Here is a 23,685-nt window from a genome sequence, read left to right on the forward strand (position 1 = left end):
TCCTCCCCTCTCCCCCCTCCTCTCCCCTCCTCCCCCTTCTCCTCCCCCTCCTCCTCCCCCTCCTCCCCTCCTTTCTCCTCCTCCCCCTCCTCCCCCTCCTTTCTCCTCCTCCCCCTCCTTTCTCCTCCTCCTCCCCCTCCTTTCCTCCTCCTCCACTCCTTTCTCCTCCTCCCCCCTCCTTCTCCTCCTCCCCCTCCTTTCTCTCTCCTCCCCCCTCCGTTCTCCTCACCCACCTCCCTTCCTTCTTCCTCCTCCCCCTCCTTCCTTCTTTCCTCCTCCCCCTCCTTCCTTCGTCCTCCTCCTCCTCCTTCCTCCTCCCCCCTCCTTTCCTTCCTCCTCCCCCTCCTTCCTTCCTCCTCCCCCTCCTTCCTTCCTCCTCCCCCTCCTTCCTCCTCCTCCCCCTCCTTCCTTCCTCCTCCTTCCTCCTCCCCCTCCTTCCTTCCTCCTCCCCCTTCCTCTCCACCCTTCCACTCCTTCCTCCTCCCCCTTCCTCCTTCCTCCTCCCTCCTCCCCCTTCCTCCTTCCTCCCTCCCCCTTCCTCCTCCTCCTTCCTTCCTCCTCCTCCTCCTCCTCCCCCTCCTTCCTCCTCCTCCGCCTCCCCCTCCTTCCTCCTCCTCCCCCTCCTTCTTCCTCCTCCCCCTCCTTCCTTCCTCCTCCCCCCTTCCTCCTCCCCCTCCTTCCTTCCTCCTTCCCTCCTTCTTCCTCCTCCTTCCTCCTCCTTTCCCTCCCCCTCCTTCCTTCTTCCTTCCTCCTCCCCCCTTCCTCCTTCCCTCCCCCCTCCTTCCTTCTTCCTTCCTCCTTCCCCCTTCCTCCTTCCCCTCCTTCCTTCCTCCTCCCCCCTTCCTCCTTCCCCCTTCCTCCTCCCCCCTCCTTCCTTCCTCCTCCCCCCCTTCCTCCTTCCCCCTTCCTCCTCCCCCTCCTTCCTTCCTCCTCCCCCCTTCCTCCTCTCCCTCCCCCTTCCCCTCCTCCCCCTTCCTCCTCCCCCTCCTTCCTTCCTCCTCCTTCCTTCCTCCTCCCCCCTTCCTCCTCCCCTCCTTCCTTCCTCCTCCCCTCCTTCCTTCTCCCCCTCCCTCCCCCTCCTTCCTTCTCCCCCTCCTCCCCCTCCTTCCTTCTCCCCCCCCTCCCCCTCGTTCCTTCTCCCCCCCTCCCCCTCCTTCCTTCTCCCCCTCCTCCCCCTCCTTCCTTCTCCCCCTCCTCCTCCTCCTCCTCCTCCTTCTTCCTCCTTCCTCCTCCTCCCCGTCCCCCTCTTTCCTTCCTCCTCCCCCTCTTTCCTTCCTCCTCCCCCCCTTCCCCTCCTCCCCCCCTTCCTTCCTCCCCCCTTCCTTCCTCCCCCCTTCCTTCCTCCCTCCTCCCCCCTTCCTCCTCCCCCCTCCTTCCTCCCCCCCCTCCTTCCTCCCCCTCCCCCCTCCTTCCTCCCCACCTCCTTCCTCCCCTCCCCCCTTCTTCCTCCCCCCTCCCCCTCCTTCCTTCCTCCTCCCCCTCCTTCCTCCCTTCCTCCTCCCCCTCCTCCTGCTCCCCCTCCCGCTCCTCCCCCTCCCGCTCCTTCCTTCCTCCTCCCCCCCTTCCTCCTCCCCCTTCCTCCTCCCCCTCCTCCCTTCCTTCCTCCCCCTCCTTCCTTCCTTCCTCCCCCTCCTCCCCCTCCTTCCTTCTCCTCCTCCTCCTTCCTCCTCCTTCTCCTTCCCCTCCCCCTCCTTCCCCTCCCCCTCCTTCCTTCCTCCTCCCCCTCCTCCCTTCTTCCCCTCCTCCCTTCTTCCCCTCCTCCTCCTCCTTCCTTCTTCCCCTCCTCCTCCTCCTTCCTTCTTCCCCTCCTCCTCCTCCTCCTTTCCCTCCCCCTGTTTCCTTCCTCCTCCCCCTCCTTCCTTCCTCCTCCCCCCTTCCTCCTCCCCCCTCCTTCCTTCCTCCTCCCCCCTTCCTCCTCCTCCCCCCTCCTTCCTTCCTTCCTTCCTCCTCCCCCCTTCCTCCTCCCCCTCCTTCCTTCCTCCTCCCCCTTCCTCCTCCCCCTCCTTCCTTCCTCCTCCCCTCCTTCCTTCCTCCTTCCCCTCCTTCCTTCCTCCTTCCCCTCCTTCCTTCCTTCCTCCTCCCCCTCCTCCTGCTCCCCCTCCCCCTCCCCCTCCTCCCCCTCCCGCTCCTTCCTTCCTCCTCCCCCCTTCCTCCTCCCCCCTTCCTCCTCCCCCCTTCCTCCTCCCCCTCCTTCCTTCTTCCCCTCCTTCCTTCTTCCCCTCCTTCCTTCCTTCCTTCCTTCCTCCTCCCCCTCCTTCCTTCCTCCTCCTCCCCCTCCTTCCTTCCTCCTCCTCCTCCTCCTTCCTTCCTCCTCCTCCCCCTCCTCCCCCCCTTCCTTCCCCCCCTTCCTCCTCCCCCTCCTTCCTTCCTTCCTCCTCCCCCTCCTTCCTTCCTTCCTCCTTCCCCTCCTTCCTCCTCCCCCTCCTCCCTTCCTCCTCCCCCTCCTCCTCCCCCTCCCCCTCCCCTCCCCCTCCCCTCCCCCTCCCCCTCCCCCTCCCCCTCCCCTCCTTCCTTCCTCCTCCCCTCCCCCTCCCCCTCCCCCTCCCCCTCCCCCTCCCCCTCCCCCTCCCCCTCCCCCTCCCCCTCCTTCCTTTCTCCTCCCCCTCCCCCTCCTTCCTTCCTCCTCCCCCTTCCTCCTCCTCCTCCTTCCTTCCTCCTCCTCCTTCTCCCTCCTCCTCCTCCTTCCTCCTCCTCCTCCTCCTTCTTCCTCCTCCTCCTCCTCCCCCCCTCCTCCTCCTCCTCCTCCTCCTCTCCCCCCTCCTCCTCCTCCTTCTCCTCCATCATGGCTCTTCTTCGCAGCTTGACGTTGTCCTGGAGACCAACCTGGCCACCATCCGCGTCCTGGAGAGTGTCCAGAAGAAGCTCACCCGGATGTCGCAGGAAGACCAGGAGAAGCTGCACCTGGACGACTGCCTGGGCGGCACCTCGGAGGTGATCCAGCGCCGGGCCATCTACCGGATCTACGGCGACAAGGCCCCCGAGATCATCGAGAGCCTGAAGAAGAACCCGCTCACCGCCGTCCCCGTCGTCCTGAAGAGGTGCCTGGCGCGCTCCGTGGGCTCCCCCGGGAAATGGGCTGGGAGCGCCGTCCTCGGAGCGTGGCCCTCTGGGGCCTTCCCTTGAGGGGGGCAGATCTCTCTGAAGGGTCCCCGGCTGGCCCGTGGCCTACTGGCTTGTCCAACGTGGGGCTGCAGCGATTAATCGGCCGAGTGGCTGGGCTGGAAAAAGGTTTCCGAGGACAGCAGGGGGCAAGTCCCCCCACCAGCCCCAGAGGGAGGGAGGGAGGGAGCAGCTCTTGGGAGGTGACCCCGGCTGTGACTTTATTTCCCCCCCTGGGAATCAGCTGGGAGACCCCCCAGAACGGATGCCGTGTGCTCAGCTGGGCCCCGGCCTTGCCCCGGTCCTGGCCGCGGGCGGCTCCTAACCTGCCCCCGCCCCGCCCCGCCCCGCCCCTGCAGGCTGAAGGCCAAGGAGGAGGAGTGGCGGGAGGCCCAGCAGGGCTTCAACAAGATCTGGCGGGAGCAGTACGAGAAGGCCTACCTGAAGTCCCTGGACCACCAGGCAGCCAACTTCAAGCAGAACGACACCAAGGCGCTGCGCTCCAAGAGCCTGCTCAACGAGATCGAGAGCGTCTACGACGAGGTGAGGGGGGGGCCCCGATCCAGGCGAGGGCGCCGCTGTCAAAGCCGAGCACGGGAATCCCTGGGCCCCCTCGCTCAGGATTGTCCGCCCGGACCGGCAGCAGCGGCTTCTCCCAGCCCGCAGGCAGGAGTCTCTTGGAGATGCTGCTGCCGCCAGGGGGGGGGGGCCCTGGAAGGACCTTCTGCTTGCAAGCGGGGGGGCTCTGCTCACAGCGGCCCCCTTGTCCCCTGGGGGGAGTCTCTTCCCGTGCTCACACATGTCGTCTCCCACTCAGATGCAAACCAGGGTAGACCCGGCTTAGCTAAGGGGCCTTATCCTCCCTGCCCCTGAGCCGGGGCCAGCAGCACAGCCCCCTGGATAACCCACGGAGGAGGGGCAGACCCCCTGCCTTGCCAGCCCTGGCTGGCTCTCCAGGAGAGGGGGGGAGCCGCCTTGCGTAAGCAGCAAGAGAGCAGCTTCCCTCCCGGATGAGTCTGCCTCCTTCCACCCGCCGGACCGCAGGAGGGGCAGGACTCTGATGGAGGGGCAGCCGTGGCCCCCCAGCGGGAGAGGAGGACCCCCCTCGCCCTCCCAGCTCAGCAGGCCACCTTGGGGGCTCCGGCGGTCCGGCCATCGCCACTGCAGGCCTGGGGGAGGGCGGGCCGCCAAGTTCCCAGGGGCCGGCGGAGGGGGGGGGCCCAGGGCTGAAGGAGCTCCGTGCCAGGGTGGGTGGAGGAAATGCCCACATGCATTCCAGCCTGGCTCAAGCTGCCTGCTCCTGGAGGAGGTGCAGAAGCCAGGAAGAGGCCTTCTCTTCACCCCCCGCTCAGGAGACTCTCGCAGAAGGTGGGGAAATCCTCCTTTACAGAAGCTGTACTGAGACCTGCCAGGAGAGGGCGACCCCCCCCCCCAAAGAACTTCAGAACAGCCCAGCTGGATCAGGCCCAAGGGGGACCATCCAGTCCAGGCTCCTGTTTCCCACTGGGGGGGGGTCCCCCACCAGATGCTGCCTCTGGGAGCCCACAGGCAAGAGCTGAGAGGGGCAGGCGCTTTGGGGCTGCCGTGGCTCCCCTGCAACTGGGATTCAGAGGCCGCCTGCCCCTGAGGCTGGAGGTGGCCTGTAGTCCTCCGACTAGTAGCCATTGATAGATCTCTCCTCCATGGAGTTACAGCCAAACCCCTCTTGAAGCCTTCCAGGCTGTTGGCTGATATTACATCTTGTGGCAGAGAATTCCACAGATTGATCATATGTTGTGTGAAAAGGTACTTCCTTTAGTCCATCCTAAGTTCTTGGTTATCATTTTCATTTTCATTTTCACCTCTCTGCATCCCTGCCCACCCTGCCCGCAGAAGGCGTCTCAGCCAGCACCCCCACCCCCACCCCGTGTCCTTCCCTTTGGCCTGAGCCGGCACCCAGTGCTGACCCAGGTCCTGGTGGGCCTCAGACCAAGGCCGGGCACTTCCACATCCCTTGCGGGAGGATCTCTTGAGCCAGTCACTCTCCAGGCAGCAAAGCCTCTCGAAGGCCCAGCAGCCACTGGGCTGCCTGGAGACCTGCAGGGGGGTCGCTTGGAAGCGGCCGAGGAGTCCCAGCAGCTGGGAGCCGTCACAGAGGCCTGACCTGCCGGCCGGCCGGCCGAAGGGACCGGAGCATCCGGATCTGGGGCAGTTCTCCAAAGAGCAGCCCTGCCAGCCCTGCGCCCCACTCCAGGGGTCCGGCCTCCCCCCCCCCCCCGAGAGGGCTCCTGGCCCCACCTACTCCAGCGGCCTCAGCCGCCTTGGCACAGGACCCGGTGGCTTGTGACGTGTAGATGCCACCCCATCCAAAGGGCTCGGGGTGGAGCACGACAATGCGAATAAAACCCACAGGCCAGTCCTTTTAAAACCAGTCCTTACAGAACAATTTAAAAACAGCACAAAACCATTAGCCATTGCAACGTTTGAAACCGTGGGAGGCCAGGCCAGGCAGGTCGGTGTGCAGGCCCCTCTCTCTGAAGGAGAGCCGGCTGGTGGCCCCTCTGGACGGAGCAGCAACCCTCCCCCCCCCCACACAAGGGAGGGTGGGGCTCCAGTGGGGCCAGCTCCGCTTCGACTGGGGGGGATTCTGGGCCCTCCAGCTGCTCCCGGTGCGTTGCCTCGTTGGGCCGAGGCGGCAAAGAAGCAGGAGGAGACTAGCCAGGCAGGAAGGAGGCTCTCCTCTCTCCTCTGTGGGGATTTCTCCAGCAGAGGCTGGGCGGCTGTCTGCCGGGGCTCAGTCTAGAGGACCTCTGGGGTTCCCTCCCACTCTCCGCTTTGAAATCTTAAAAGCCTCCGGTCATTCATTCGAGCCAGCTGCCGAGTGAGGTATCGTCCCATTGCGGGGGGGGGGGGAGCGTGGACGGCGGGATGCAAGTGCGCTGGCCCGGGCGCCTCAAGGGGCCCCCCCTAGGCAGCCGTCTCCCCGGTGGGGGGGGTCCTTCCTCCGCGGTGGGCCCTTGGCTTGGGGCAGGGGGCTGCTCATCTCCCCGTCTCCCCCGCAGCACCAGGAGCAGCACTCGGAGGGGAGGGGGGCTGCCAACGAGCCCCACCTGGTCTTCGTCTACGAGGACAAGCAGATCCTGGAGGACGCGGCCGCCCTGGTCAGCTACTACGTGAAGCAGCAGCCCACCATCCAGAAGGAGGACCAGGCCACCATCCGGCAGATCGTCCACCGCTTCCTGCCGGACCTCTTCTTCGCCCAGCTGCCCAAGCCGCCCGTCCCCAGCGAGGAGCCCCCCAGCGCGGAGAAGGGCGGCCCCAAGGCCCCCCCCCCGCTGGACACGCGCGACCTGCGGAGAAGGACTGCCCCGGGCCCCCCCGCCGGCCTCCCGGAAGAGAAGGCGCCCGCCCCCGAGGCCCACGAGCTGCGCAAGAGGGCCGCCCCGGCCCCCGCGCCCAGCCCCCCGGAGGAGGAGAAGCTGCCCGCCCCGGAGGGCCACGAGCTGCGCAAGAGGGGGCCGCCCCCTGCCGGCAGCAGCAGCGGCAGCAGCAGCAGCCCCCCCAAGGAGAAGGGGGGCTTGGAGAGCGCCGGGCCCCCCGCCAGGCCCCCCCGCTCCCGCGAGGACGTCTACACCCTCTTCTTTGCCAACAACAACTGGTACTTCTTCCTGCGCCTCCACCAGACGCTCTGCACGCGGCTGCTCAAGATCTACCGCCAAGCCCAGAAGCAGCTGCTGGAATACCGGACGGAGAAGGAGCGGGAGAAGCTGCTCTGCCAGGGCAGGAAGGAGCGCGCGGCCGACCCGGCCCTGGAGCTGAGGCTGAAGCAGCCAAGTGAGTCTCCGGGGGGGCCCCCCCAGCCCAGCCCAGCCCAGCCCCCCCACCTCGGGTTCCCGCCAGCTGCCCCTGGGAGGCCACGCAGCCCGGCCCTCTCCCTCCTGCTCCCGTGGCTGCCCTGCCACTGGGCTTCCTCTGGCCACCGGGCTAGTGGCCACGGAGAGGCCTCCCCTCTAGGAATGGCCGGAGCCCTGCTTAAAGCCATCCGGGGGCTGGTGGCCACCACCCCATCCCCTGGCAGAGAGTTGCACACATTGATGAGGTGCCGAGTGGGAAAGTCCTTATTGAAAAGCTTTTCCTGCGTACGTTTTTCGTAAATGGCTTCATTGCAACCTACAACCAAAATCATTGACCTGCAGGCGAAGGCAACCACAAAAACAGGGCAGTCGCAGCGAAGTGTGTAGAGTTTGTGGGAGGCCTCTTGGAGTAAAGAAAGAGTCCGCTTTTGTTCCAAACTAAGCAGGGAGGAGGCAAGCCAACGATCCAGGGGCAGGGAGTTCCAGAGAGTCCGGGCCGCCCCTTCCTTTCGTGGGTCCTGCACTTCCTGGCCATCAGCTTCATGGGATGAGCCCTGGTTCTAGTGTTGGGAGAGAGGGAGGAAGAGGTCTCTGCTTTGTGTCCTTTAGTCTCCACTAAGAAGCCCCAGATGCTGTCGCCAGGCTGCAAAAGGAAGGAGCTCCAGGACCCTGTGCATTGTGGTTTCCCACATCAGAACAGCCCTGCTGGATCGGGCCCAAGGAAGCCCATCTGGACCAGCATCCTGTTTCACACAGTGGCCCACCAGATGCCTCTGAGGAGCCCACAGGGCAGGCCCTCTCTCCTGCGGTGGCTCCCCTGCAACTGGGACTCAGAGGCCTCCTGCCCTTGAGGCTGGAGGTGGCCCATAGCCCTCCAACAAGTAGCCAATGATAGACCTCTTCTCCATGGAGTTATCCAAACCCCTCTTCAAGCCCATCCAGGTGGTTGGCTGTCAACACATCTTGTGGCAGAGAATTCCGCAAGTGGATGATGCGTTGTGTGGAGAAGCGCTTCCGTTTACTGGTCCAAAGTTTCCTGGCAATCCATTTCAGGGGATGAGCCCTGGTTCTAGTGTGATGGGGGAGGGAGAAGAATTCCTCTCTCTCCACTTTCTCCACACCTTGCATGATTTGATAGAGCTCTCTCGTGTCTCCTTGCAGTCCTCTTTTCTAAACCAAAGAGCCCCAGGTGTTCTTGCCTTGCCTCTTCTCCAGTTCTGCAATGTCCTTTTGGAGATAAGGGCTTAGAACATGCAGAGAACGAGAGCAGAAAGAGGAGCCCTCCCTTTGGGAGATCAAAGGAAGCCTTTTAAGAACATGTGTGTGTTGGAAGCTGTGTCTGTTGGTGGCCTCTCTGGGCTCGCTCCATTCATGCTGGGCTCCCTCCAGGCTGCCAGGGACCTCCTGGCTCCAAGGGTAGCTGAGCAGCTGCCCGTGGCCTTGGCTGGAGGCAAGGAGGGAGCTAGGCGGGGCCTGTCCAGCTGACCGTGGCCTCCTCTGGGCAGCTTTCAGGGCCATCAGCCTCCTGGTATCCTGCTGGCCCACTTCTCCCAGTTGGGGCTGAGGGGGTCAGTCCTGGGCTGGGTGCTGAAGGTGTGGCTGGGCCCAGGGGGGCCTTCAGGGCTCAATTCCACCACCCCCCCCGCGCTGCTTCACATCGACCTGAAACCGCTGGGGAAGATCCCCCGCAGGGGACAGGCAGAGGAGGCTGTGAACCACCCCCCTTTGGAAGCCGCCAAGGAGCTGGGGCTCAAGACGGAGGAGGTGGGGGCTGGGAGAGGGGCTCAGGGCCCGGCCCCCAGCTTGGGCTGCCCCGCTGCGGCCCTTCCTTGAGAAGGCTGGTCTGCCTGCCTCTCCCACCCAGGTCTCCATCAAGGGGCACTTCGCTGACTGCCCTGTGCTCTGTGTGGGGCCGGCCACTACAGCGGGTGCAGCGCGCAGCTGCCAAATGGATCTCTGGGACACCCCCCGCCTGCCTGCCTGCCCGCCGCAGTGCACACGTTACTCCCCTCTTGAAGGCACCGCACTGTTTCCGGGCACAACTCAAGGGGCTGGCTATTACCTTTGCGGCCCTGAATGGCTTGTGGCCCCTCCCAGCTGGATCTACCCACCCAACTGGCCTGGCTGGGAGGGCTCTGCTCTGCTGTGGGTTGTTTGCCGGACGGGGCCTCCTCAGTGGTTGCCCCCGGGCTCTGGCCCTCTCGCTCAGCTGAGGGCCTCGTGGCTCCCTCTCCTTCAGCCCTTCAGAGGAGATGGATGGCCGCACTTTTTATCCGGGCTTTTGGTGAGCAAGAGACTCTGGCTTGCTTTTTTAAGGAGTAGTTGTGTTTTGTTTTCGGGTTGTTTGTATTGAATTTTTGGGATTTGGTTTATGTTGTTAACTAGCCTGGGGTCTTGGGAAGAAGGGTGACATGAAAATATAGGTAAATAATAAATAGATTCAAGCCTCTTATGGCAGGCTTGTCAACAGGTGCGTGGATCAAGGTGATCCAGTTGGCACAGTATACTGGACTTTCAAAAAACTTTCGACAGAGTTCCTCATCAAAGACTCCTGAGGAAACTTAGCGGTCATGGAATAAAGGGACAAGTACATGTGTGGATTGCTAAATGGTTGAAAGACAGGAACAGAGGGGAGGTATAACTGGAGAGTTTTCGCAATGGAGGGAAGTAAGAAGTGGGGTCCCCCAGGGATCTGTACTGGGACTGGTGCTTTTTAATTTATTCTTAAATGATCTAGAAGCAGGGGTAAGCAGCGAGGTGGCCAGATTTGCAGATGATACCAAACTCTTCCGGGTAGTGAAATCCAAAACGGATTGTGAGCAGCTCCAAAAGAATCTCTTCAAACTGAGGAAGTGGGTGACAAAATGGCGAATGCGGTTCAATGTAAGCAAGTATAAAGTGATGCATATTGGGGCAAAAACCCCACAACTTCGCTGATGGGGTCTGAGCTGTTGGTGACGGACCAGGAGATGGATCTTGGGGTCATGGTGGACAGCTTGTTGAAAGTGTCAACTCAATGTGCAGCAGCTGTGAAAAAGGCCAGCTAATATCATAAGAACAGCCCTGCTGGATCAGGCCCAAGGCCCATCTAGTCCAGCATCCTGTTTCACACAGTGGCCCACCAGATGCCGCTGGAAGCCACAAGCAGGAGTTGAAAGGGGCCTGCCCTCTCTCCTGCTGTTACTCCCCCGCAACTGGTACTCAGAGGCACCCCGCCCCCGAGGCTGGAGGTGGCCTACAGTCCTCCGACTAGTAGCCATTGATAGACCTCTCCTCCATGAAGTCATCCAAACCCCTCTTAAAGCCATCCAGGTTGTTGGCTGTCACCACATCCTGTGGCAGAGAATTCCACAAGTTGATTATGTGTTGTGTGAAAAACTACTTGCGTTTGCTGGTCTAGGACCTCCTGGCAATCAATTTCATGGAGTGACCCCTGGTTCTAGTGTTGTGTGAGAGGGAAAAGAATCTCTCTCTCTCCACGTTCTCCACACCATGCATGATTTTATAGACCTCTCTCATGTCTCCCCGCAGTTGTCCTTTTTCTAAACTAAATAGCCCCAGGTGTTGTAGCCTTGCCTCATAAGAAAGGTGCTCTGGGCCCCTGATCATCTTGGTTGCCCTCTTCTGCACCTTTTTCAGTTCTACAATGTCCTTTTTTTAAGATGTGGTGATCAGAATTGTATGCAGTACTCCAAGTGTGGTTGCACCATAGTTTTGTATAAGGGCATTATAATGTTAGCCGTTTTATTTTCTATCACCTTCCTAATGATCCCTAGCATGGAATTGGTCTTTTTCACAGCTGCCGCACATTGAATAGACACTTTCAACGAGCTGTCCACCACGACACCAAGATCCCTCTCCTGGTCAGCAACCGACAGCTCAGATCCCGTCAGCATATACTTGAAGTTGGGGTTTTTCGTTCCAATGTGCATCACTTTATACTTGCTAACAATGAACTGCATTAGCCATTTTGTCGCCCACTCCCCCAGTTTGGAGAGATCCTTTTGGAGCTGCTCACAATCCGTTTTGGATTTCACTACCCGGAAGAGTTTGGTATCATCTGCAAATTTGGCCACGTCGCTGCTTACCCCTGCTTCTAGATCATTTATGAATAAATTAAAAAGCACCGGTCCCAGTACAGATCCCTGGGGGACCCCACTTCTTACTTCCCTCCATTGTGAAAACTCTCCATTTATACCTACCCTGTTTCCTGTCTTTCAACCAGCTAGCAATCCACACAGGTACTTGTCCCCTTATCCCATGACCGCTAAGTTTCCTCAGGAGTCTTAGATGAGGAATTTTGTCAAAAGCTTTTTGGAAGTCCAGGTATACTATGTCAACTGGATCACCTTGATCCACACACTTGTTGACACTCTCAAAGAATTCCAAAAGATTGGTGAGGCAAGATTTACCTTCGCGAAAGCCATGCTGGCTCACTCCCAGCAGGGCCTGTTCTTCTATGTGCTTTACAATTTTATCCTTGAGGATGCTTTCCATCAATTTGCCTGGAACGGATGTTAAGCTAACCGGCCTGTAATTTCCCGGATCACCCCTGGATCCCTTCTTGAAAATTGGTGTTACATTTGCTGATCTCCAGTCCTCTGGTACAGAGCCCGATTTCAGGGATAAGTTACATATTTGAGCAAGGAGGTCAACAATTTCACATTTGAGTTCTTTGAGGCCTCTTGGATGGATACCATCCGGCCCTGTTAGTTTTCAGTTTTTCCAGATAGTTTAGAACATCATCTCTCATCACTTCTATCTGGCTCAGTTCTTTAGCCACCATCCCCAAAAAGCCTGGTTCAGGAACAGGTATATGCTCAGTATCCTCTGCCGTGAAGACGGACGCAAAGAACTCATTCAGCTTCTCTGCAACCTCCACATCCTCCTTAATAATCCCTTTCACTCCCTCATTGTCTAATGATCCAACTGCCTCCCTGGCAGGTTTCCTGCTTCTGCTGTATTTAAATAAGTTTTTGTTCTTCCCCTTGATGCTTTTAGCTAAATGTTCCTCAAACTCTCTTTTTGCCTCCCTTATTGTCACCTTGCATTTCTTTTGCCAGAGTTTGTGTTCCTTTCTGTTCTCTTCATTTGGACAGGCCTTCCAATTTCGGAAGGAAGTCTCCTTCCCTTTTATGGCTTCCTTGACAGTAGCCATGCTGGTATCTTCCTGGACTTAGTGGTACCTTTTCTCTTTTTGGGTATACAATCTAACTTGGCTTCCAGTACTGTGGTTTTGAGTAAACTCCATGCACTCTGGAGCGAAGTGACTCTCCTGATTTTCCCTTTCAGCTTCCTTTTCACCATACTCCTCATTTTGGAGAAGTTTCCTCTTCTGAAATTCAAAATGTCTGTGTTAGACATCCTTGGTGATTCTCTCCCCGCATGTATGCTGAATTTGATGGCACTATGGTCACTGTTCCCTAAAGGGTTGATGACACTGATATCACGCACCAGGTCCTGGTTGCCACTCACAATTAAGTCCAAGGTTGCCTTCTGTCTGGTTGGTTCCATGTTCTAGGGCACAGTCTTTCAGCGTATCTAGAAATTTGACCTCTTTGTTCTGACCTGACTGTGAATTCACCCAGTCTATGTGTGGGTAATTGAAGTCACCCATAATTACAGCCCTGCCTCTCCTTGACGCCTCCCTGATTTCCTGCTGCTACTCCCAGTCACTGTCAGCGTTTTGATCTGGAGGGCGATAGCACGTCCCCAGTAGGACGTTCCCTTTCGGCCTTGTATAGTCACCCACAGGGTTTCTGTGCGGGACTCCAGTCCACCTAGGTTTTCTAGCTTGTTAGATTCTATGCCTTCTTTAACATACAGTGCTACCCCTCCTCCAAGGTGCCCCTCCCTGTCCTTTCTGTAGAGTTTATACCCAGGGAGAACAGTGTCCCACTGGTTCTCACTGTTCCACCATGTTTCTGTTATGCCCACTATATCTATTTCTGCGTTAGCAACCAAGCACTCCAGCTCAGCCATCTTGGCTCGGAGGCTTCTGGCATTGGCATATAAGCACCTATACTCTGAATCTCTCCCCTGAAGTATGCTATTCTTATGACTCTTTGACCTGCTGGCACAGGCTCCCGTCTGCTCTTTATGCAGTACTGCTCTGTCCCCTTCTGTTTTATCTGAATTCTTTGCACCCTCACACTTTAAAGGATGGCTTTTGCCAAACGGGATACTGCCCAGCTCCCATCGGCTGTTCCCCAGGCGCCATTTTAAAAGCTGCTCTGCAACCTTTTTGATTTTAAGCGCCAGCAGTCTGGTTCCATCTTGGTTCAAGTGCAGCCCGTCCCTTTTGTACAGGCCTTGCTTCCCCAAAAATGTATCCCAGTGCCTAACAAATCTAAACCCCTCCTCCTGGCACCAACATCTCATCCACGCATTGAAACCCCTCAGCTCTGCCTGTCTCACTACCTATGCGTGGAACAGGTAGCATTTCTGAGAATGCTACCTTGTGGGTCCTGGACTTCAGTATGCTCCCTGTGAGTCTAAATTTGGCTTCCAGGACCTCCCGACTACATTTCCCCACATCGCTGGTGCTGGCATGCACCACGACAGCTGTCTCCTCCCCAGCACTGCCTAAGAGCCTATCTAGATGCTGTGTGATGTCCGCAACCTTCGCACCAGGCGGGCAAGTCACCGTGCGGTCAACACGCGGGTCACAAAGCCATCTCTCTATACTTCTAATGTTCAAATCACCCACTACAAAGTGGCCCCCACCCCCCAGAGGAGTGTTCCTCCGTGCGAGAGGATATGGGCTCATCATCCATGGAAGGGGTCCCTTCTAAAGATGCATTTCCCTCTTCCTCAGACCGATGTCCTCCTTGCCCGAGACCCTCATTCTCCCTGACAGCAGAGGAGCTATCAGTCCTGGAGTGGGATGTCTCCATCACGTCCCTGAAGGTTTCGTCCATCTCTGTCTCTCTGAGCTTCTCCAGATCCGCCACCTTGGTCTCGAGGGAACGAACTTGTTCCCTGAGAATAAGGAGCTCTTTGCTCCGAGCACACATCCATGACTTCTGCCCATGGAGCAAATAGTGATACATGTGGCACTCTGTGCAATACACTGGGAAGTGCCCCCTCCCCTGCTGGCCTTCTATCTTCATACTGGTTTTGTTGTCTGTTTACAGTATTTAGAGATAGCTTATTAGAAGGATAGGTCTCAGCTGTAATGGTCAGGTATTTACTGTCCAAGCAGCCTTTCCCAAAAATATGAGGAAGGGATTTGTACTTCTGTCCTCTTCTCCACCAGTCTCCTTGTGATCACTGGGGCTTGTTCCAGGCTCCCCCCGCACACTTCCCTCTAAACTCCTGCAAAACTCCGATGTCCTGTTTGCTACTCCTGTTCGCTATGCTCTCGGCCCTAAACCTCTTATGTAGAGAGTAGTCTTCCAACTGACACAGGATGTGAGTCAAAGGAATGTGGGGCCTCCCCTAGCCCTATCTGATTTCATCCCCTCCAGGCAGGGACAATCAACAAACACTGGAGTTAGCTAACCCTTGCAATTTCTACCCCTTGCAGGGACAAACCCACACACAGAGACTAGGACTTATCCCTTAAAGAGAAACCAGCCCCTGAAAATCTCCCCTGCTCCTGTTAGTTGGTTTGAAGGAGGGAAGGGCTAGATGCTTAGAAAAGCTTGCTCACTTCCCCCAGATGTGTCTGCTCTTCACAGAGTAGTCTTCCAACTGAATATCATAATGCTCTTATACAAATCTATGGTGCGGCCACACCTGGAGTACTGCGTACAATTCTGGTCACCACCACATCTAAAGAAGGACATTATAGAACTGGAAAAGGTGCAGAAGAGGCAAGGCTACAACACCTGGGGCTTTTTAGTTTAGAAAAAAGATGACTGCGGGGAGACATGATAGAGGTCTATAAAATCATGCATGGTGTGGAGAAAGTGGACAGAGAGAAATTCTTTTCCCTCTCCCATCACACTAGAACCAGGGGTCATCCCATGAAATTGTTTGCCAGGAGGTCTAGGACCAGCAAACGGAAGTACTTTTCCACACATAATCAACTTGTGGAATTCTCTGCCACAAGATGTACATAGGAACATAGGAAACTGCCATATACTGAGTCAGACCATCCACAGACAATATGGTGTCTGTGGTGACAACCAACAACCTGGATGGCTTTAAGTGGGGTTTGGATCACTTCATGGAGGAGGGGTCTCTCAATGGCTACTAGTCAGAGGGCTATAGGCCACCGCCAGCCTCAAAGGCCAGGATGCTTCTGAATCCCAGTTGCAGGGGAGTAACAGCAGGAGAAAGGGCATGCTTCTTTCAGCTCCTGCCTGTGGGCTTCCAGCAGTGGCATCTGGTGGGCCACTGTGTGAATGAGGATGCTGGCCTGGATGGGCCTTCCTGGGCCTGATCCAGCAGGACTGTTCTTATGGGGGTTGTGGGTGGGGGGCTGTGACTGAGATGCCACCCCAAGCAATATACCTGGTGCACTGAGGCTCTTTCGGCAGTGTGTTTGGCAGCTCCATAGGGGGCTCACCCATGGCCCTGGGGCGGGCTGTGGTCCGCAGCCTCCCGCCCTGCTGTCTGCTGGTGGTGCAGGTGGTCAGGAGCAGGATGGATGCAGCCCCTCCCCAGCTGCTTGGTTTGCCGCGCTAAATATAAATATAAATGTATATGTGTGTGTGTATATATATATATATACCTGGTGTGTATATATATGTGTGTGTGTGTGTATGTGTATACCGTGTGTGTATATATATACACACACACACCACCTGGCCTCTCTGGCCCCTCGCTGGCAGCCAGGGAGCGAGAGCAGCAGAGCCCAGGAAGAGCCGGAGGGGAGCAGGCGAGGGCAGCCGGGGCACCGGCCCCTGGCATCTGGATGGGAGCTCAACAGCTTGGAAAGCCTCCACTCCGGTTCTCAAGTTGGGGCCCCAGATGTTGCGGGATTGCAACTCCCATCATCCCCAGCCACAGTGGCCAGAGGCTGGGGATGATGGGAGTTGTAGTCCAGCAACATCTGGAATGCCAAAGGTTGGGAATCCCAGGAGTAGGTTGCCGTGGAGGGCTCTGGGCCAAGCCGTCCCTGGCAGGCGGTTCTGCCGTTGGTGGAGCGGCGAGAAAACCTAGAAGCTGAGTGGCTCCCAGAGGCGGCTGCCGCCCCCAGTCCGGGCTCTGCCACTTGATCTTGCAGTCTGGCAAAGAAGGGGCTGCGTCATGCAAACGCGGGAGGGGCTCGCTTGCTTCCCCTAGTTGCGTGGAACTGAACAACTGCTGCGTGCGGTGGCGGGGGGAGGGTGCTGGATAGAGAGTCCGGTGGTCTGGGGGCAGGCGGGCATCCCCATGCACGAGGCCGGGCCCTCCTGCGTCTTCTCCTCCAGGGAGCTGTCCTGGCCCCCTGGCTCTGCAGCCTCTTGTGGGGGCTGTTGCAGAAGCCTCCCCCCCCCCCCGCTGGGCCCAGGGCAGAGTTCCTCCCTTTCCTGCGGAGGTGCCTTGCTTGGGGGGGGGGCACAGCCTGGCCGTTCCCTGGTTCCCTGCAGCAAGCGTGTGTGTGTGTGTGTGTGTGTGTGTGTGTGTGTGTGTGTGTGTCCGTCCCACCCAGGTGAAGTGGAGCTGGAGGAATATTACCCGGCGTTCCTAGACTTGGTGAGGAACCTGCTGGACGGCAACATCGACCCCACCCAGTACGAGGACACCCTGCGGGAAATGTTCACCATCCACGCCTACATCGGCTTCACCATGGACAAGCTGGTGCAGAACATTGTCCGGCAGGTAACGGCAGCCCAGGCGCCGGGCCGGGTGGGGCCGGGCGCTCACCCTGCGGGTCTGGGCGGAGCCTCCATGTCCAGCTCCTGGCGACGGCGGTGGGGTGGGGGCACCTCTCTGGGCGCGCTCCTTGCATGTGGTGCCATCCGCGGAGTGCCCCAGAGGCCGCCCCGGGGTCCTGCTCACGCCGGCTGCTTGCCTCTCCCCTGGCAGCTGCACCACTTGGTGAGCGACGACGTCTGCCTGAAGGTCGTGGAGCTGTACCTCGGAGCGCAGAAGCAGGGAGCGGCCGGGGGCAGCCTGTCCTCCCAGTGCGTGCGGGCGGCCCAGGAGACCAGCTACCAGTGGAAGGCCGAGCGCTGCATGGCGGACGAGAACTGCTTCAAGGTGCCGAGCTGCTCCTCCTCACCTCCTCCTCTGCTGCTGCTTCCCTCCCTTGGACTTGCGGCGGAAAGGGAGCCGCTTCCTTTTCCTTCCCCCCGGAGACAAAACCATCCGCCGACTGGGCAGGTGTCTGCGGAAGGGGCAGGCGGGTGCCCAAGCAGCGCCCTGCAGCTTCCCCCCAGTGGGGCGTTGGCCGAGGGCGCGGCCCTGTGTGCGGGACGGGCCCTGAGGGGCTGCAGGACCTTCACGGACAGACGCCCTCCGGGCGAGGGGGAAAGGCTCGCCGGCGGCCCCTTGAGGCCGAGCGAGGGAGGAACGAGAGGGCGGCCTGCCTGCTTCCTTGGGTCCTTGGCAGGCCCATGCAATCCACTTTGGGACAGCCTGGGCGGTCCCCGCGTCCTGAAGGCTCCACCCCGCAGGGCCCATCTGCTGGCTGCGTCCCCAACCTGGAGGCCAGATGGCATCGGGCCCATTGAAAGCCAGGGCCTGCCTGGGGTCTGGTGCCCCTCAGTGGCTCCGGTGAGCCCTGGTGGTGGGTGGCAGCCAAGGGCAGGCAGTAACCAGGCGGGCTGTTCAGAGCGCCAGCCAATGGGTGCTGCACTGGGGCGGGCCACTGATAGCCCCCCAGCTGGGAAGCAGGGTCTCCCCTCGAGGGTGCCCATCCCCTATCAGGGGCTCTTCTGAGAGGGAGCCACCCAACATCTCCTCCTGGATCTCCGGGGTGGCAGGAAAGGAAACGACGGAACTGCCTTTGGGCACGCTGCCCTTCCCGAAGGGGCGCAGGCCGAATTCTCTCTCCCTCCGTGACACGTCCCGTCGTGAGGAGGGCCTCCCACCCGGTGGTCTCGCAGCTGGGAAGGTCTCTTCCCCCGCAGCGCAGGGAGGGCGTCTGGCCCGCCCACGGATACGTTGTGGCCGCTCCTTCCCGCCCCCTCGTTTTGGGAAGCGGCCGCTACCCGGGCAGGGTCGTCGGCTGACTTTCCTCCGGAGGCTCTCGGCCGGTTTCCCTCTCCTGCTCCCATTCCAGCACTGGGGGTGTCCTGGTGCCCCTGCCTTGCGGGGGAGCAAGCCCGGCGTGCCGCCCCCCCCCCCCCGGTGAGCCCTGCTCAGCAAGCCCTCTGGGCCATCTGCCGAGGGCAAGGCGTCCTGAGGCTGGCAGGGAGCCGTCTGCCCGGGCGTCTGGGGGCGGGGCGGGGCCTGGGTCCGGCACTGGCCCGCCTGGCCTGAGCGCTGCCCTCCTCTCCCCCCAGGTGATGTTCCTGCAGCGGAAGGAGCAAGTGGTCATGACCATTGAGCTGCTGGACACGGAGGAGACCCAGACGGAGGACCCCACCGAGGTCCAGGTGAGCCTCCCGCCCACGGGGGGGGGGGGGAGGCAGAGGCTTGTCTCTCGGGGCCCCTCTGCCTGCCTGGGGGAGGCTTGACCGCTCCCTCCCCCCCCGCCCCCTCTCCAGCACTTGGCTAACTACGTGGAGCAGTACGTGGGCCTGGAAGGGACCCCCAGCAGCCAGAGCGAAGGCTTCCTCCTGAAACCCGTCTTCCTCCAGAGGTGAGCTGCTGCGGCCGGGCGGGGCTGGGGGGGGAGCTCCCTTGGCAGGAGCCGAGAAGAGGGTGCTGGCGGCGAGGGGGGGGGGGCGATCCTGGAGCCAGGCACTCCCTCTCGGGGGGTGGCTGTGGGGGGCGGGAGGAGAAGCCCCGCACGCCTCCCGCCGAGCTCCTTGGAAGAAGGGTGGGGAGAGACCTCCTGGCCTTGCCTGGAAGAGGCACCTTCTGGCCCCCAGCCCGACCCACTGAAATCCAAAGCGGGCCGGGCCGGTGGTGGTCTGGCTCCTCGGGAGGAGGCGGTGGTGGCGGCTGCCGCCGTCTCTGTCCCTGGATCAGCATCGGCAGGTGGGCCGGATCCTTGGCCCCCTCCATTCTCGGGCTCCTGTGCTGCTGAGGCATTGGCAGCGTGAGGGAAATGGCTCCAGGCAGTCCTCTGGGAATGGCTCCAGGACCAAGGCCGGGGCTGACGTGTCCTTTTCGGTTCAGTGGGGGATATTTGGGGTCACAATTGCCCTCGTGAGCTGCTCTTGGGCTGGGGCAGGGAAGGGCCCGCTGGGAGGGGAACTGGAAGCCAGCCCAGCCCTCGCCGGTCGGTCAGTGGGTGGCCAAGCCGAGGGAAGGACGGAGGGTCAGTCGGAGAGGAGGCGGCGGCGGCGGCGGCGGCCAAAGGCTGCCTTCCTCCCAATGAGGCCATCTTTGGCCGCCTTCTCCTCTCCGACAGACACCCCTCACTCACCCCCTCGCTGACTGGGGAGGGCTTTGCTTGGAGTTCAGTCCAGCACCTCCGTCCCCCCAGCCGGAGAGCAGCAGCCCCTCATGCTGCCAAACGGAGGCGGGGGAGCCCTCCCCGCCATCCCGCTCCTCCGCCACAGCAGCGGCAGCAGCTTTAAACGTTAAAAAGATAAAAAAGCGGGAGCAATTGAGTCCCCAGCAGGACGGGGATTTCTCCCGAGGCATCCGGGACGGCCCACCCCGGCGTCCCCAGTGGCTCCTCTTCTGCACCGAGAGATCGCTGGGCAGGCGCTTTGGCGGGCGGCTCCTAGCTCGCCCTTGCTCCCTCACGCGTGGTATCTGGCTAGGCTCCGTATCGGGGTGTGTGTGTGTGTGTGTGTGTAGCAGTCCCCCCTGATCCTTGGGGTACATTGAGCCCCCTCCCCAGGCTTTGCTGCTGGGCTTTGCTCTGAGGACCCGGCATTCCAAGGCTGGCCTCCGTTTTAGTCTAATCCTGCAGCAAGAACATGACCCCAACCTTATTCCAGTCAAAGCCGTCCGAAACAGAGTTTCGTGTGATACCAGACTTCTTTCTCTGCACCTCGATAAAACTTCCTCCCCTCCGATCCTCCCCTTCCCTTCCTCCCCTCCGATCCTCTCCAATCGTGTTCCTCTTTACCGCTCCAGCCCATAAATCCCTCTGCATCTTCCACGGGGAAGCTGCCATCGACTGAGTCAGGCCCTTGGTCCGTCTCGCCCAGTACTGTCCTCACAGACTGGCAGCAGCGGCTTCTCCCAGGTTGCAGGCAGGAGTCTCTCTCAGCCCCACTATCTTGGAGATGCTGCTGCTGCTGCTGCTGCCAGGGAGGGGACTGGGAACCATCCGCAGGCAAGCAAGCGGGCAGGTGCTCTTCCCAGAGTGGCCTCACATCTTACGATGCCCACACAGGTAGCCTCCCATCGAAATGCCAACCAGGGCAGACCCTGCATAGCACAGGGGGCAATTCCTGCTCGCCGCCACAAGACCAGCTCTCCTCCTCTGAAGAATGGCAGTTCAGACTGGGTCCGAGAGACTCGCTGCTTCCTCCCGGGTCAGACCTTTGGTTTAGGCAGCTCAGGATCCTCTGCTCTGACTGGCAAGAGCGCTCCGGGGTTCCCCATGAGTCTCTCCCCGGCCGTGGCAGGGGATGACCCCCCCCCCCGGGGCCTTCTGGCTGATAGCAGACGCTCCAGCACTGAGCTGCAGCCCCGTAAAGGTCCTCTAACCAACGCGGGGAACGGGGGGGAGACCCAAGGGCCGACTCTTAAGCCTGCGTCTCGCAAAAGGTGGGCTGAAGCGCGCACAGCTGGGCGTGCGCTTCCTCTCCTTCGGCCGGCCAGGGCTGCAGACACGGGTTCGCCCCTCCGGGCCTCGTGGCGGCGGCAGCAGCAGCTGGAGGGGCCTCCTGGGCCTTCCTGGGCTGCCTGGTCTCGCCTCTCTCCCTCCTGACTTCCTCCTCCGGCTCCCCCAGCGGTCACAGTTGCTTCTCAGGGTACCCCCCCCCCCCGCCGGGATCGCCCAGCCTGGCCAAGCCCACAAGCCGCTCCCTGGAGACCAGCTTCTCCCTCTCTGCTGTGTCCCTCTGTGGGCAGGAGCGTCCAGGCGGTGTGTCTGTGTGCGTGCGGAGGGGGACCTTGCTGGTGCAACCTGAGCGGGATCTCAAAGGAACCGCGCAGACAGCAAACCAACCTGTGAGCGCTGCTCCTGAAGGCCCCCTCTGGGTCTCCCGGGAGGGCAGCCCCCCACACCTCCAGGCGGGCAGATGCGTTTCTCCCCCCCCCCACACACACACACACACTGCCCCAGTTTAAGTGAGGAGCTCCTCCCTCTGCCCCCCCCCCAGCGTCCCTGCGTGGCGCGCACGAAGCCCTGGATTTCTTGAGCGCCACTTGGCTCTCGGGCCCATCTGCTGGGCCATCCCACGGACGGCTTCCGCTGACCTGCCGGGCTGCTCCTCCGCCTGCCGTCCTCCTCGTCCCCTTCCAGGCCCGGCGCTGCTCTCAGCAAGGGCTGCTCTGGCCGTTTCCGGAGCTGGAGCGGCAGCCCCCGGCCTCGTCTGAGCCGTCCGCTTGACAGAGGAGCCATCCACCCCCACGAGTCCTCCTGTTGGGAAGGCACCGTCCGGACAGGGCTGCTCGGGAGTGTTGGCAACAGCGGCGGGTCTTGTGCTTGTTTGGCCCCCACCAGGCGGAGGGTGGATCCCGGGGCGGGGGGGCTGGCGGGGGGCCGGTGTGCTCCTCCGGCTGCCCTGCCGGGACCCCTGGTGCCGTGCCAGAGGGCCCCAGCGGGGAAGGCCGTGGCTGCAGCCCCGAGCCGCCCGCCCGCCGGCCCGCTCACTCCTGCTCCTGCTCAGGAACCTGAAGGAATTCCGGCGCTGGCAGTGCCAGCAGATCCAGGCGCTGCGCAAGCAGCAGGCCAAGAGCTCCTGGAAGCAGCTGGTCGGGGTGGAGAGTGCCTGCAACGTGGACTGCAAGTTCAAGCTGAACACCCACAAGATGCTCTTCGTCATGAATGCCGAGGACTACATGTACCGGCGGGGAGCCCTGGGCCGGGCCCAGCAGGTGAGTCTCGGCTGGGCGGGGCGGGGCCGGCGGGGCGGCCGCCCTCTTCCCCCCCCCGCTGCCCCCCTCTTCCCCCGCTTGCCTTCTTCTCTTGCAGGCGCAGCCGGGGGTCCTGCTGCGGCACCACCAGCACTTTGAGGAGTGGCACCGGCGGTGGCTGGCCAGGCACGTCAGCGGGGAGGCCGCCGAGCTGGTGCAGGACTGGCTGATGGGGGAGGAGGAGGAGGAGCTGGTGCCCTGCAAGACCACCTGCCAGACGGTCAGCGTCCACGGGGTGCCGGTCAACCGCTACCACGTGCAGTACCCCCACCGGCCCGCCTCGCCCTGACGGCCGGCCGGCCCCTTCTGCTCCAGCCCACCCTGCGCACTCTGGGCAGGCAGCCCTGCCCGCCGCCGGCATCTCGCCAACCCGCGTCTCCCCTGGGGGCGACGGGGGCATCCCTCCCGGGTGTGGCCGGGGGGGGCCGCCCGAGAGAGGACCGCCTCTGCAGCAGGCCGGGGGCACCCAGCACGGCCGCTGCCGCTGCTCTGAACTGGCGCTCTGCAGCTGGAGGCCGAGAGGACGTCTGGACCGCGGGAGGGGCAGCCGGGGGCACGGAGGCTGCAGGCGCTGGCCGCGGTCTTGCTCTCGGAGCAGGGGGGGCAGCGGCCTGGCCTTGGTCTGGACAGAGACAAACCCTGACACGCCCCACTTGAGCCTGTGGGCCCTTGGAACTCCCCACGACTGCCCGGTGGGCATGGACCATGGACGAGCAAGCGGGAGGCCTTCCTTGCTCCCCTTCAAATGGGCGTGTGGCTGGAAGCAGAGATCACCCCAGGCGGGCTGCTTGGGGGCTTGGGGGCCGGGCCAAGAGCGGCAGCTGGGCCCCACAGATCTCTTTTCCCTGCAAGTGCAGCCGCCGCCGAGGGGGTTTCCGTGTCTGTCTGGTGGGCACCATCGCTCTTTCTCTCCTCCCCTCTGTGCTCCAGGCCAGGACTGTGATCCCCGACCCCTTCCTTGCCTGCAATGGTCTCTGGGGCGGCCGGGGGGGGGGCGAGGGGAGGGGGCTGGGGCGTCTGCCCTTCTTTGCTATACCTGCACAGCCCCTCTGGCTTGGGAGAGAAGCCCCCCTGAGAGGCCAGCAGGCCCCCCCCCCCGCCTGGCGTGGCCCAGGGACGGCCCTGCTGGTGCTGCTGCTGCTCAGCCCTGGGCCCGGCAGCGCCCCCCCCCCCGCCCGCCGAGAGACAACCGCCTGTGCCAAATCCCAGTAACAGACAATGACTTAAGTGGTAGTTTGTGGCTTAACGTGTGTGTTTGATTTGGGGACAGCGTGACGTCTGAGACCCCCCCCCGCCCGTCCTCTCCCCCCCCCCTTGAAAGTGTACTTCGGGCCACCTTGACTCCCCAACCCCCAAGTTTATTTTATAAGCCTCTTAATTTATAATCAAGTGAGAGACGGCGAGCCTGCCCCCACCCGCCCGCCCCCCAATTAGCCAGGGCTACGAGAAGCCAGTCCGTGGCCAGAAGAGCCGCTTTGCCGAAGGGAAACGGGCCGCCTCTCCTCTCTCTCTCCCGGCTTGTATTTGCTTTGCCAACTCTTTGAATGTAGTTTTTCAAAAATATTTATTTGCAATCAAGTAAAATAAAGTATTAATTTTAAGATGCAGCCGCTCCCCCCTTTCCTTTCCCTCAAGGGGCCAACGGGGGGTGGGGGGAAGAGACGCCTGCTGGGGGGGCGGCGGTTGCTGGGCCGCCTCGGGGGTGCGACCACCGTCCCCTGCCCCG

General features: G+C 61.2%; 1 protein-coding gene across 1 annotated transcript in view; it reads left to right on the top strand.

Annotated features, from left to right (window-relative positions):
- The window catches only part of SIN3B (SIN3 transcription regulator family member B), a 33,631-nt gene extending 10,065 nt beyond the window's left edge, over window positions 1-23,566 (top strand). The window contains exons 11-19 of the mRNA XM_053291721.1: window positions 2,800-3,038; window positions 3,459-3,642; window positions 6,141-6,912; window positions 16,516-16,685; window positions 16,893-17,066; window positions 18,314-18,406; window positions 18,518-18,612; window positions 21,713-21,920; window positions 22,018-23,566. Of these exons, the coding sequence (XP_053147696.1) occupies window positions 2,800-3,038; window positions 3,459-3,642; window positions 6,141-6,912; window positions 16,516-16,685; window positions 16,893-17,066; window positions 18,314-18,406; window positions 18,518-18,612; window positions 21,713-21,920; window positions 22,018-22,248 (2,166 nt within the window). The 3' untranslated portion in view covers window positions 22,249-23,566. The remainder of the gene's footprint in view (window positions 1-2,799; window positions 3,039-3,458; window positions 3,643-6,140; window positions 6,913-16,515; window positions 16,686-16,892; window positions 17,067-18,313; window positions 18,407-18,517; window positions 18,613-21,712; window positions 21,921-22,017) is intronic.
- Window positions 23,567-23,685: the final 119 nt, after the last annotated feature.

The sequence above is a fragment of the Hemicordylus capensis genome, chromosome 2, assembly GCF_027244095.1.
Source record: "Hemicordylus capensis ecotype Gifberg chromosome 2, rHemCap1.1.pri, whole genome shotgun sequence".
NCBI classification, from domain to species: Eukaryota; Metazoa; Chordata; class Lepidosauria; order Squamata; family Cordylidae; genus Hemicordylus; species Hemicordylus capensis.